Here is a 15075-nt window from a genome sequence, read left to right on the forward strand (position 1 = left end):
GGTTGACGTGAGACTGTATTCACAGAGGTGGCAAAGGATACGTAAAGTGCCAGTTTGTAGGAAGCACTTGGTAGTTTATCGTCGTGTTCTCTACTTGGCTTTTGTGACACCCACCCTAAATAAACTATGCTTTTAGTTTTTAAGTCAGAAGGGAGGAAGTGTAAGCAGGGATAATGACATGTGTCTTTTTTTTTTTTTAAACAGGGAATTTCTGAGAGATGAACCACTCGAAAATAAGGTAAGAAAAGCTTACATGTTGTCAATGAGATAAATGGACACAACAACTAAAGCATTTTTCTTTTTTCTAGAAAGTAAGGTACGATGTGGAAAAATACGGCTGTCCTCAGAGGCTTGAATTCGATATGCCGTTTCAACCTGTGATAGAGCTGTAAGTTTACACCCACTTTGGAAATTAATTTGTGTGCTGGAGAAATAGCTCAGTTGTTGAGAGTGCTGTTACATCAAGGGGCAAAGAGGCTGTCCTGGCAGAGTCCAGCCCATGCGAGGCTTTCACTCCCTTCTTCCAGAATAGTCATATGAGTGACTATTTGCTTTGGCTGGGTCTCTCTGAATTCTAGGGAAACAAGTCTGAGTAGGGAGACCTATTAGTAAAATTATACTTAGGAGGTGGGGAATAGTTGAAAAGGTACCATGGACCAAGAAGTTCATCTATGATAGAAATGAGTGATTATAAGCAGAAAGAGTCAATGTTTTGATATGAGAGTGCTGAGGGAGAGGATGACGAGGAGTGAGACAGATGTCGACAACACACCTGCATCTTCAAGCTTCTGTACGGTGCACAGTGTGTCTTAGGGCTCCCGTTGCTGTGCTGAAACATCATGACCAAACGCAACTTGTTTCAGCACACAGTCTGCAGCCCGGCATCCAGAGAACTGACAGCAGAAACTCAAGTGGAGTATGAACCCGGAAGCAGGAGCTGATGCAGACCATTGCGAGTGATGCTTGCTGCCTTGTTCCTCATGACTTGCTCAGCCTGCTTTATCTATATCTATATCTATCTATATCTATATACATACATACATACAATCCAGGATCACCAGCCCAGGGGCGGCGCTGCCCACAGTGAGCTGGGCCATCCTATAGCCATCATTGATCAAGAAAATGTACCATAAGTGTGCGCACAAACCAATCTAGTTGTTGCATTTCCCCAGTTGAACCTCCCTCTTCCCAAATGAATGTAGTCTGTGTCAATTTAACATTTAAAAAAAAAGGCCGGGCAGTGGTGGCGCACGCCTTTAATCCCAGCACTCGGGAGGCAGAGGCAGGTGGATCTCTGTGAGTTCGAGACCAGCCTGGTCTACAAGAGCTAGTTCCAGGACAGGCTCCAAAACCACAGAGAAACCCTGTCTCGAAAAAAAAAAAAACTAGCCAGCACAGCATAGGTGAACTGTCTAAAGCCTGTCTCTCCACTTAGGAAATAGTCTTAAATAGTCTTTACTAATTAAGAACATTGTTCCTGGATGCTCCCCTCTGTCTCCCAGATCATCTCTCCCCTCTCTTTTAGAGTCCTCTGAGGAACACAGCACATAGAATGAAGGAGGTTTATTAGACTGGGTCATCCAGCAATGGCTGTCTTCAGAACGCAGAAGCCACACAGTCCAGGAGACAGAATAGCTCACTGTCTTGGTCTAGCACGCAGGCTCTGGAGGATGCCCAGAAAGCCGCTTGTCTTCAGTTCACATTGGAAGGTGGAAGAAGCTGAGTTCTGGCGTCAGCAAAGGAAGACTCTCACTAGTGGAGCAAACAAGGTCAACGAACACAACACCAAGACACAAGGGCAAAGAGACAAAAAGTAAAAGCTTGCCCTTGGACCTCCTGACATCTGGGCAACTGCTGGAAAATACTACCCACCTTCAGGGTGGTAACCAAGAAAATCCTTCACTGGCATGCTTGGAGATTAACCTAAATTATTCCTTACAGGTGTGCCCAGAGGCTTGCCTCATGGATGAGTCCAGATCCTGACAAGGTGGCATATCAATCATCACGCCCTCTCTACTAGATCATTGTACAAAACAAAGGAACCAAAAGGACCCTCCTGGGTGAACAGCAGCCACTGCGTACACAGTCACCTACTCTTCCCTTGCTCTCTCCCCAGGCCTCTTTGTCTAGCTTTTATGCTCCCCTAAACACAGGTAATAAAAGACCTAGTTAACAGAACGGATCATCCCCAAGTTTAGAATATGAAGATCAGTAATGAGGTCTCTTCGATTCCCGAAGTCAAATTTCCACAGAAAAATTATCAACTTTTGGGAATTTAGCTGCCAATTAGTGACATCCCTGCCTTCTCAGATTTAATTAGAATTCTATTACCCACCCATGAAAATTTATTAAAATGAGCAATCTCGGGTAAGCAAGTCCTTCTGTCACAATGAAACAAACCCAGGGATGGCTCACGCAATGCATGCTTGTGACACAGGGTGGCACCGTGGCTGCAATGCATGCCTGTGACACAGGGTGGCTCACGCAATGCATGCTTGTGACACAGGGTGGCACCGTGGCTGCAATGCATGCTTGTGACACAGGGTGGCACTGTGGCTCTTTTTGTCCTTGAGCAAAATAGAATTTGTACCTAATTCTAAAAAAGGAAGGAAGGAAAGAAGAAAAAAGAAAGAAAACAACGTTTATTTGGGGGGGAAGGGAGGTCAGGTGTCAGGACCAGCTCCCTCCCTTTTACTTAGTGGTTCCAGGGATCAATCTCAGGTCATCAGACTCTGCTGCAAGTGCCTTTGCTTGACCAGCTACCTCATCTCATCAGCGCCTAATTCTTAGGAAATCAAGAAGTCTACCACTTTCACAAGCTATAATCAAACTCCTGCTTCCACCAAAGCTGCTAGCTTTTGAGCTTGGCTCCTCCTGAGGGCCCTTGCACTCTTGCGTGGCAAGGGGTGCACAGCACTCATGTGAGTTTTTAATCTTTCTGTGGCTCTCCCTAGCCCAGACACCAAGCAGCTGCTCGCCGTCACGCCTGTTTGGGAACTGAGATCTGAAGCTCTTCATGGCTTCTCAAAATTAGGAAACACAGAAACAAGAATGGCTTCCCAAGTACTGCCGCTTAACACCTGAGTCTATGTGTCGCCCCCCACACCCCCAAACACCCTCCACCCCCACCCCACGCACACTTTGTGAGAATGGGAGAATAACCGATTGGGCTAGCCAGTGTAGGGTAGCAGCAAACTTTAACCAACCTGAAAATCAGACTCCATAGCTTTGAAGTGAAGCCGAGAGCTGGTCAAGAAACATCGAGACATTGTCAAGGACCTAGTATTTGTCTGTAAATCAACAGACAGCTGACAAATGATGAACTGTATTTATTTTTTATTGATTTTTTTATTGAGCTCTACATTTTTCTCTGCTCCCCTCCCTGTCTCTCCCCTCCCCTTCAGCCCTCTCCCAAGGTCCCCATGCTTCCAATTTACTCAGGAGATCTTGCCTTTGTCTACTTCCCATGTAGATTAGATCCATGTATGTCTCTCTTAGAGTCCTCATTGTTGCCTAGATTCTCTGGGATTGTGATTTGTGGGCTGGTTTTCTTTGCTTTATGTTTAAAAACCACTTATGAGTGAGTACATGTGATAATTGTCTTTCTAGGTCTGGGTTACCTCACTCAAAATGATGTTTTCTTGATCCATCCACTTGCCTGCAAATTTCAAGATGTTGTTGTTATTTTCTGCTGTGTAATACTCCATTGTGTAAATGTACCACATTTTCCTTACCCATTCTTCAGCTGGGGGGCAGCATTTAGGTTGTTTCCAGGATGGACTGTATTTTAAAAGCAGGGTTACATTCATTGCAAGAGGCAGCAGCTTAGAAGCAAGAACAGGACCCAAAAGCGAGTCTCCAGGAAATTTCCATCCAATGAGTATATGGGACAATTTCATTCAGAAACATGAGCATAAGGAAGGGTAGAAAGTTAGCACGGGCCTCTAAGCCCAGTAGCTGGGAGGTAGATGCAGGGGCTAAGGAGTTCAAGGCCATCCTCAGCTATGTAGCGGGTCTGAGGTCAGTCATCCTGAGCTATGAGACTCTGTCTCAAAAAAATAAAAGAAAAAAGAAGGAAAAATAGGGAGAGAAGGAGGGAGATGGGAAAGTGGGAAGAAAGAAGTTGAGAGAGGGGAGCAATAACTGGTGGAGAAGGAAGCTATATAACCATTTGTGTGGTCCCAAGTTCTACAATGCTAAGGTATAAATCTTTTGATGATAAGTTTATCTTTGCTCTTGAGTGTTTATTTTTTTATGATAGAGAAAAATTATAAAGTAACAGATCTCTTTTTAAACTCCATGTGTCTAAGGGAACTCCTCTCAGCTTGGTGGGGCTAGTATGTCCTGTCCAAGCATCACAAGGGGGTAACCTGTCCCTGGAGGACAGTGACTGTTTCCTGCTGCCATGGAGATGACTGTCTCCCAGCCCCACCTCAGCTCTCCCAGCTGCAGACCCAAGATTCAGCCCATCTTCCAGCTGCTCCCTCCTGGGAAGTCAGCAGAGGTTCCACCTTTCGCTCCAGGAACTCCATGGCTTCCTCTCCACCACATGAAACGTGGTTTCATGATGCCAAAAGCTCCTCGGCCTGTCCTTCCACCCATCTCATTCTTCGGTCTTTCTCCGCGTTACCAGGGCCCCATCGCATTAATATATGGCAATGAGGGAAAGTTGTGGTTCCAATTTTTCTTCTCTTTACTGGTTTTCATTTTGAATGATATCTGCTGTCTGGGGCTGGACATGGCGGTTTATGCCAGTAATCTTAGCACTTGGGAGGCGGAAACACAGTATTTCAATCAGTTGGGGACAATGACACAGCCATTAGATACAATTATATCACAGATAAATACTTGTAAGCGTTGGTGAGTTCCAGTAATTTCCCTAGGATCACAAAGCTAATTAGTGATAAAGACAAGATTTGACCACTGTGAATGACACAGGCTTGTGATCCCAGCACTCGAGAAGTAGAGAGAGAGAGAGAGAGAGAGAGAGAGAGAGAGAGAGAGAGAGAGAGAGGCAAGCGCCAGGAGTTCAAGGGTCCTTCACTACACAGTAAGCTTGAGGCTCTCCTGAGCTATATGAGAGCCTATCTCAAAAAACAAGCAAACAAAAAGGATTCAAACCTAAGCCCATCTGACTTTCAAGCTGCCGGCCCTCTATTAGACACTAAACTGATACTTTTGTGTTTGTTGTTTCAGGTTTAATGAACATGGCTTTGTTAAAATAGTCCAAGCAAATTTTATCGTGTGGGAAATCCATGGCAGAGATGACTATACCTTTAATAATACTATGAAGCAGGTATGACGAGAACTTAGCATGCAATTAAACACATTCTTTTGATTTTTAATTTATATGTAAATTATCTAAGGGAAGTAAAACCAAATCAAGATAAGTAAAAAAGAGAACATCAACTCTATATTAAAGTCAATGACTACTGAAGTTCATCTCTGGGGGAAAAAAAAGATGTCCTATAAAACAGGCAGAAGAAAGGTCAAAAAAATAAAATAATGTAACAGCCAGGATGATGCAATTATATATGAGTATTTTCTTACTAAGTCAAATGGGCGAACTAAGTTCGAGGCCAGCCTGATCTACAGACAGAGCAAGTTCCAGGACAGCCAGTGTTACACAGAGAAACCCTGTGTAATCAGGAAGTTTTTCTCCCACCCACCAGTTCTCGAATAACCATGCAGAGACTTATAAGTGTTTGGTCAATGGCTCGGGCTTATTACTAGTTAGTGCTTACATTTAAATTAACCCATATTTCTTATCTATGCTTTGACATGAGGTTTGTGATTTGTTACCTCATTTTCTACATGTCTTGCTTCCTCGGCAGTTGGGAGGTGTCTCCAGACTCTGCCCTTCTCCTGTATCTCTGCTTGGATTTCTGCCTGGCTGTATCCTGCCTTGCCATAGGCCAAAGCAGCTTTACTTATCAACCAATGAGAGCAACACATATTCACAACATACAGAAAGACATCCTACAGCGACCCTGTCTCAGAAAAAAAAACAAACGAATAAACAAACAAGATTCCTAGCATCACAATACAAATAATCAGACTTTGATCACATCCATCCTTGTGAACAATAGAGACCTTGGATAACACAGCTTCTAGAATCAGATGTAAGTTCAGACATCACAGCTCACCCACAGCCCTCTTGCCAATCCTGCTCCTCCTCATTTGTCCTCACAAACCTGAGACACTGTCGTGTTGAACCCTTTGCTTCTTCCTCTCTGTCAATACCAGTTTTCTTCCCTTCTTTGTCTTTCCAGCTTAAGCTCCCTAGTTTATTCTGTTACTAGCTCTCTTCCCCAGGTGTAATTCCGGCACACTGTCATGGCAACTGTAAATGCGCATCTTTCTTTTGCCCTGCCCATGCCTGTAGCTAAGCACCCGGCCATACACAGAGAACATATATAACAATGCCTGAAACAAGGATAGCTGGATACTCAGACTAAAAGAAATTTCAATACAATAACTGACGATGTAAAACCAGTCTGTGAAGCTGTGCACCATTCTTACCCGGCTGGACTCCTCAGGGAGAATCAGGCCCTCGTGAGCTCGGCTTCTTCAATACCTGGCCCTCTGCAGGTCCTGAAAGGCACTGGGGACCCAGACCACGGATGCTGTGACCCCCTTTTGAGGCTGGCCACTGCAGGTCTGGGCAGTCCCTGGGAAGTCCTGCTGGGGAAGCTGTATCCCCCTCTTCCACAGCTGAACTTCTCAGGTGTGGAAAGGAATGGGGAGCCTGACCAGGGTTTCATTACCATCTTTGAATAGTGTATTTAAAGAGTATATCCCCTCCACAGCACATAAATGATTTACTTCATATAAGACACTTGATGAGGGAAAAACAGTACTGGGTAAAGTGATAACCACACACACACACACACACACAGAGAGAGAGAGAGAGAGAGAGAGAGAGAGAGAGAGAGAGAGAGAGAGACAGAGAGAGAGAGACAGAGAGACAGAGAAAGAGAGAAAGAGAGAGAGAGAGAGAGGGCTCTGTGGTTAAGAGTGTTGGTTGCTCTAGCAGAGGATTTGAGGTTCAGTTCCCAGCTCCCACATGGTAACTCACACACACTTGTGACTCCAGTCTCAGGGGATCTGATCCCTTCTTCTGACCACTGTAGGCACTGCATACACATGATACACAGACATACATTCAGGCAAACACTAATACTCATTTTTTAAAAAAGTAAAATGAAACTCTCACCTAACATAATGCAGACAACAAATGGATCTATAACCTAAATTTAAGACCCCAAACTATAAACTCTTAGAAGAAAATGAATGGTAAAAATCATCCCAACACTGCCATCCAGACTGAGGAAGACCCGGAAACTCTGGGGCCACGTGAGCCACGGCCATGGCCGCATCGGTAAACACTGCAAGCATCAAGGAGGACGCGGGAACGCTGGAGGCATGCATCATCACAGGATCAACTTCGACAAATATCATCCAGGTTACTTCGGGAAAGTTGGGATGAGGCATTACCACTTAAAGAGGAACCAGAGCTTCTGCCCGACTGTCAACCTGGATAAGCTGTGGCCGCTGGTCAGTGAGCAGACCCGGGTCAATGCTGCCAAGAACAAGACTGGAGTTGCTCCCATCATTGATGTCGTGCGATCGGGCTACTACAAAGTTCTGGGGAAGGGAAAGCTCCCTAAGCAGCCTGTCATCGTGAAAGCCAAATTTTTCAGCAGAAGAGCTGAAGAGAAGATAAAGGGTGTTGAGGTGCCTGTGTTCTGGTGGCTTGAAGCCACTCAGGGAGGCCAATTAAATGCTAACACTTTCCAAGTGAAAAAAAATCATCCCAACATTGGTTTGGGCAATGATTTATTGGCTATGATTCAAGTTACAGATGAAAGAACGAGAGAGGACAGGAAAAGAAGAGGGGGAGGAAGAGAATGGAAGAAAAGAGGGGAAGAGGGAAATGGAAAGGAAAGAAATGGGAGACAAAAGAAGAGAATACGGGCAGAAAAGAGGGGAGAGAAGGGGAAGGGAAGGGATAACAAAGTGGATGCCATGAAAATCTAAAAACTGTGTGTATCAAAAGACACAAGAGCTGGGCAGTGGAGGCTCACGCCTTTAATCCCAGCACTCGGAAGGCAGAGGCAGGCAGATCTCTGTGAGTTCGAGGCCAGCCTGGTCTATAAGAGCTAGTTCCAGGAGAGCTTGAACTGTTACATAGAGAAACCCTGTCTCAAAAAATAAAAAAAAAAAAGAAACAAAGAAGAAAAAAGACACATGAGTAGAAAGACAGCCCATGGAATGGAACAAAGTATTTTCAGATCATATATTTGATAAGGAAAATGTCTAGAACATACAGAAAACTTCCATAATTCAACAACAAAACAACCCAATTAAAGGTTGGGGCAAAGGACTTGAACAGACATTTCAATGAAAATGTACAAATGTCTAGTTGACATTTGAGAACATTCAGGAAACCTAAATTAAATCTACAGTGAGATACTATTTCACATACACTAGGATAAAAACAAAGGCTAAGCATTAGCAATGGAGGAGAAACGGGGACATACTCGTTTTTGGGGTGTGAAGGGCACCTCCATGCTGGGAAGAAAAAAGCAGCACGGGAGAAATTTAAAACACAATTGCCAGTTCTCCTCACCCATGCCTGTTCATTCAAAAGAGTGGAAAGAATGTTCTTCAGGATGGATTTGTACACTCGCGATCAAAGAGCTACCTACAATAGCCAAGGCTGTAAGAAAATGAAGAGAGGGTAATCTTGTTTAAAAGCAATCAAATGTAGTCCTCATTGTCTGCTATGTTCAGTGAGTCCGGTTTTATCCCAGGCTTTTTCAGACCCAGGCCAGCTGGCCTTGGTGAGTTCCCGATAGAACATCCCCAGTGAGGACTACTGAGAACTCAAGAACAATGGCAATGGGTTTCTGATCCTACTGCACATACTGGCTTTGGGGGAGCCTAGGCAGTTTGGATGCTCACCTTACTAGACCTGGATGGAGGTGGGTGGTCCTTGGACTTCCCACAGGGCAGGGAACCCTGGTAGCTCTTTGGGCTGACGAGGGAAGGGGACTTGGTTGGGGGAGGGGGAGGGAAATGGGAGGCAGTGGCGGGGAAGAGACAGAAATCTTTCTTTAATAAATAAATAAACGGAAAAAAATTTAAAAAAAGCGATCAAATGGTGTATCACATGATGTTCATGGATGAGACTGTAGTACGTGGGGATGCACTGCCAGCGAGGAAACTGAAGAACTGGGAGGATGATGCCTAGACAAGCCAGGACAATGGTTATGTGCAGGAAACGGGAAGCTGTGGAGACTTTCAGAGAAGCTAAGAGCTTGTAGGGCTCCAGGGAACATTCCGGGTTGGTTTATTTAAAATCAAGAGTAGTAGGGTTTTTGTTGTTGGGTGTATTTGTTTGGGCATCTGTGTTTTGTTTTGTTTTGTTTTCGGGTTTAAAATAAAAGGAAGGGATTTGTGCTATGGAAAATAGTCTGACAGTTCTTCATAAAATTCCACCAAAATTCTCCTGTGCCCTAGCAACTCTAGCTTCACAGGTGGCTCAGCAGATGCAGGAGCTTTCCCTCAAGCCTGACAACCTGAGCTCAGTCTTCCCAGGACCCATGCAGTGGAAGGAAGGAGTCCACAGGTTGTTTGTCTTCTGGCATCCACATTCACCCTACAGCATGCACTTGCACACATGAACACACACACACACACAAATGTAATTTTTAAAAAATAATTAAAAGCAAGGAATAAGATACTTATATACCAATATCAATGTTCCATGAGCATTCTGCATGGTAACCAAAGAAAAATGAAACCATCAACAGAGGAACCAATGATTAAAACGCATTCTGTGCTTCCAGGGGGATGTGACCTAGCTGTAAAAAGAAAGGGGATTCTCACATTATGCCTGGATGGACTACAAGGGCATTGTGCTAAACGAAACAAAGCTAATTGCAGGCAAATACTGAACTATTACACTTGTAAATATTAGTTCACTTAAAAAAATCTCAGCAGAAAGTAGAATTTGGTTGCCAGGGGCTACAGGGAGAAAGGAGTGAAGATTTGTTCAACTCGTTGCTGGCAGTGGGTGTGGTTACACACTATGAATGAACTTGATGCCACTAAATTGAATGTTTTCAGTGTTTAAAACTGAATTTGTTTTTAAGTAGTGAAAAAACTGAAGGAAACAGAAACAGTCATTAAAACTCTCCCAACCAAAAAAAGCCCAGGACCAGACGGCTTCAGCGCAGAACTCTACCAGAACTTCAAAGAAGAGCTAATACCAATACTACTCAAAGTATTCCACACAATAGAAACAGAAGGAACATTGCCAAACTCCTTTTACAAGGCAACAGTTATCCTGATACCCAAATCACACAAATATAAAACAAAGATAGGGAATTATGGGCCAATCTCCCTCATGAACATTGATGCAAAAATACCCAATAAAATACTGACAAACCGAATCCAAGAACACATCAAAAAAAAAAATCATCCACCATGATCAAGCAGGCTTCATCCCAGAGATGCAGCATTGGTTCAACATATGGAAATCTGTCAATGTGATCCACTATATAAACATATGGAAATCTGTCAATGTGATCCACTATATAAACATATGGAAATCTGTCAATGTGATCCACTATATAAACATATGGAAATCTGTCAATGTGATCCACTATATAAACATATGGAAATCTGTCAATGTGATCCACTATATAAACATATGGAAATCTGTGAATGTGATCCACTATATAAACATATGGAAATCTGTCAATGTGATCCACTATATAAATATATGGAAATCTGTCAATGTGATCCACTATATAAACATATGGAAATCTGTCAATGTGATCCACTATATAAACATATGGAAATCTGTGAATGTGATCCACTATATAAACATATGGAAATCTGTCAATGTAATCCACTATATAAACAAACTGAAAGGAAAAAAAACCATCATTTCATTAAATGCTGAAAAAGACTTCGACAAAAATCCAACACCCCTTCATTATAAAGCTCTTGGAGAGATCAGGGACCCAAGGAACATACCCAAACATAATAAAAAGCAATTTATAGCAAGCCAGCAGCCAACATTAAACTAAATGGAAAGAAACTCAAAGCAATTCCACTAAAATCAAGAACAAGACATGGCTGTCCAATCTATCCATATCTATTCAATATTATACACAAAGTTCTAGCTAGAGCATTAAGACAACAAAAGGAGATCAAGGGGATATAAATTGGAAAGGAAGAAGTCAAATTATCACTTTTCACAGATGATATGATAGTATACATAAGTGACCCCCAAAACTCTACCCAGGAACTCCTACAACTGATAAACACCTTCAGTAATGTGACAAGATAAAAGATTAACTCAAAAAAACCAATAGCCCTCTGATACACAAATGATAAATGGACCAAGATGATCTGGGATTCTCCCCTGTATGCTGTGACTACCATTGGTTAATAAAGAAACTGTCTTGAGCCTGTGATAGGGTAGAATGGAGGTAGGTGGGGAAAACTAAGCTGAATGCTGGGAGAAAGGAGGCAGGGTCAGTGAGATGCCATGTAGCCCCGCCAGAGATAGACATGCCAAAACTTTGCCAGTAAGTCACAGCCACATGGCAATACACAGATTAATAGAAATGGGTTAAATTAATATCTAAGAGTTAGCTAATAAGAAGCTAGAGCTAATGGGCCAAGCAGTGATTTAGTTTATACAGTTTCTGTGTGGTTATTTTGGGAGTCTAGGCAGCTAGGAAATAAACAAGCAGCCTCCTACAACACCCAGAAAGAAATAGAGAAACATCATCCTTTCTTTTTTACAATAGCCAAACGAGTGAAAGACCTGTATGACAAGAACTTTAAGTCTCTAAAGAAATTGAAGAAGAAATCAGAAAATGGGAAGATCTCCCATGCTCTTGGATAGGTAGGACCAACATAATAAAAATGTCAATCTTACCAAAAGCAATCTACAGATTCGGTGCAATTCCCATCAAAATCTCAACACAATTCTTCACAGACCTTAAAACAGAGTTACTCAACTTCATATGGAAAAACAAAAAGCCCAGACTAGCTAGAACAATCCTGTACAATAAAGGAACTTCTAAAGGCATCACCATCTCTGACCTCTAGCTCTATTATAGAGCTATAGTAATAAAAACAACTACGTGTTGGCATAAAAACAGACACGTGGATAAATGGAATTAAATTGAAGACACTGACATTAATACATGCACATATGAATACCTGATTTTTGACAAAGAAGCCAAAAAGATAAAATGGGAAAAAGGAACACCTCTTTAACAAATGGTGCTGGTATAACTGGATGTCAACAGGTAGAAGACTGCAAATAGATCTGTATCTATTGCCTTGCATAAAACTCAAGTCCAAGTGGATCAAGGAAATCAACATAAAGGCAGTTACAGTGAATCCAATAGAAGAAAAAGTGGGAAGTAGCCTTGAATACATTGGCACAGAAGACCACATCCTAAATAGAACGCCAGTAGCACGTACCCTGAGACCTCTTGTCTTCTGTAAGGTAAAGGACACAGTAAACAAGACAAAACTACAGCCTACAAAGTGGGAAAAGATCTTCACCAACCCCACATCTGACAGAGGGCTGATTTCCAAAATATATTTTAAAAACTTAAGAAACTAGACAACAAAATACCAAATAATCCAATTTTAAAATGTAATGGAGAGCTAAAGGGAGAATTTTCAACAGAAGAAACTCAAATGGCTGAAAGACATTTAAGGAATTGCTCAATATCCTTAATCACGGGGGAAATGCAAATTAAAATGACTCTGAGATATCATTTTATACCTGTCAGATTGGCTAAGATCAAAAATACTGAAGACAATTCATGCTGGAGAGGGTATGGAGTCAAGGGAACACTTCTCCACTGCTGGTGGGAGTGCATTCTTATACAGCCATTCTGGAAATCAATATGGTGGTTTCTCAGAAAAGGGAATCAGTCTACCTCAAGACCCAGCGATATCACTCTTGAGCATGTACCCAAAGGATGCTCAATCATACCACAGGGACACTTGTTCAACAATGTTCATAGCAGCATTATTCATAATAGCCAGAACCTGGAAACGAAACAACCTAGATGCCCCTCCACTAAAGAATGGATAAAGAAAATGTGATACATTTACACAGTGGAATATTACTCAGCTCTAAAAAAAAATGTCATCGTGAAATCTGCAGGCAAATGGATGGAACTAGAAGAAACCATCCCGAGTGATGTAACCCAGACCCAGAAAGACAAACACAGTATGTACTCACTCATAAGCGGATAGAAGATATAAAGCAAAGAAAAGGATAACCTGACTATGATCCATAGCTCCAGAGAATTGGGAGTGTAGGGGGCAGAGGGGAGGGTGGAGGGGGAAAAGAGAGGAAGGAATGGGAGTGGGAAAAATATATAGTTCAATAGAAACAATAAAAATATTATGTAAGCCGGGCGGTGGTGGCGCATGCCTTTAATCCCAGCACTCGGGAGGCAGAGGAAGGCGGATCTCTGTGAGTTCAAGGCCAGCCTGGACTACAAGAGCTAGTTCCAGGACAGGAACCAAAAAAGCTACGGAGAAACCCTGTCTCGAAAAATCAAAAAAAAAAAAAAAAACCACACACACACACACAAAAATATTATGTAGCATCATGGAGACAGAGAGATTCTCAGAAAGGATTTAAGATAAAGTAAAAGAGAAGTTACCATCAAAAACAGAAAAGTGGATATGAATTTGTATATATTTGTACTAAGATGTAGAAAAACTGCCAATGAATTTCAAAGAAATCTGTGTGTATTACTACAATACAATGTTTTTAATTCACATTTTTACATTAAAGACTATTCTCAACTTTAAATATTTTTAAATAAATGATTCTGAAGTCCAAAAAAAAACGAGAAAAAACTGTACTTTATTCAAATGAAAGTTGTTGGGTTTTGTTTTTTTTTTTGATTTTTTGAGACAGGGTTTCTCCGTAGCTTTTGGTTCCTGTCCTGGAACTAGCTCTTGTAGACCTGGCTGGCCTCGAACTCACAGAGATCTGCCTGCCTCTGCCTCCCGAGTGCTGGGATTAAAGGCGTGCACCACCACCGCCCGGCTGAAAGTTGTTTTTTTAAGACAAATCTTGCCACGTGATGGTGGTGCACTCCTTTAATCCCAGCACTCAGGAGGCAGAGGCAGGGGGGATCTCTGTGAGTTCAAGGCCAGCCTGGTCTACAGAGACAGTTCCAGGGTAGGCTCCAGAGCTATAGAAAAACCCTGTCTCAGAAAAAAAAAAAGACAAATCTTTGAGTGCATTACATACTCCAAAGTAAGCTAATGTAAAGCCTTCTCCATAATCACATGTTGACATCTTTTGGCAGAGTGGTTGCATAAATGAAGCGCAGACGTTCAAGTCAATGATAGAGCAAAACAAGGACCTCCCACTGGATCAAGTCTGGGGACCTCACGTAAGTAAAGAACTAAATTTGGCATTGAGATTAACAAAAGCTTAATAGAAACATTTTGGATTTAAACTGCTTAGGGAAAATCAAGTACTACTTTCCAATTATTTAAAAAATTCTTGTCTTTGATTTTTTTATTCACTCTTTGGTACAAATTTAGTATTCCCTGATGAAAATCTGCATTTGTACATTCCCAAAAGGCCACTATACATAAGCATATGGAGACTGAGCCTTTTGAAAGACAAGTTGTCTTCCAGGTCTGGAGAGGTGGCCCAGAGTTAAGAGCATATGCTGCTCCTACAGAGTGAAAGAGTTCAGTTCCCAGAACCATATATGGAGGCCAAACTGCTTATAACCCTAGATCTAGAGGAACATGACATCTCTAGCCTCCGCAGAAACACATGCACATGCACACACCCGCACACACATACACACCTACACACATACATACACACTTACACATACATACACACCTATACACACATACACACCTACACATACATACACACACCTACACATACATACACACACCTACACATACATGCACACACCTACACATACATACACACACCTATACATACATACACACTTACACATACATACACACATCTACACA

At 42.3% G+C, this 15075-nt stretch overlaps 1 protein-coding gene and 1 pseudogene across 1 annotated transcript in view; both read left to right on the forward strand.

Moving 5' to 3' along the window:
• Nucleotides 1-15075, forward strand: part of Catspere (catsper channel auxiliary subunit epsilon) — a 61750-nt gene that overhangs the window by 35596 nt on the left and 11079 nt on the right. The window contains exons 11-14 of the mRNA XM_075987369.1: nucleotides 205-238; nucleotides 309-388; nucleotides 5197-5296; nucleotides 14379-14465. Coding sequence (XP_075843484.1) covers nucleotides 205-238; nucleotides 309-388; nucleotides 5197-5296; nucleotides 14379-14465 — 301 coding nt within the window. The remainder of the gene's footprint in view (nucleotides 1-204; nucleotides 239-308; nucleotides 389-5196; nucleotides 5297-14378; nucleotides 14466-15075) is intronic.
• LOC142859196 (large ribosomal subunit protein uL15 pseudogene) lies at nucleotides 7294-7795 on the forward strand (annotated as a pseudogene).

The sequence above is a fragment of the Microtus pennsylvanicus genome, chromosome 10 (assembly GCF_037038515.1).
Source record: "Microtus pennsylvanicus isolate mMicPen1 chromosome 10, mMicPen1.hap1, whole genome shotgun sequence".
Taxonomy (NCBI): domain Eukaryota; kingdom Metazoa; phylum Chordata; class Mammalia; order Rodentia; family Cricetidae; genus Microtus; species Microtus pennsylvanicus.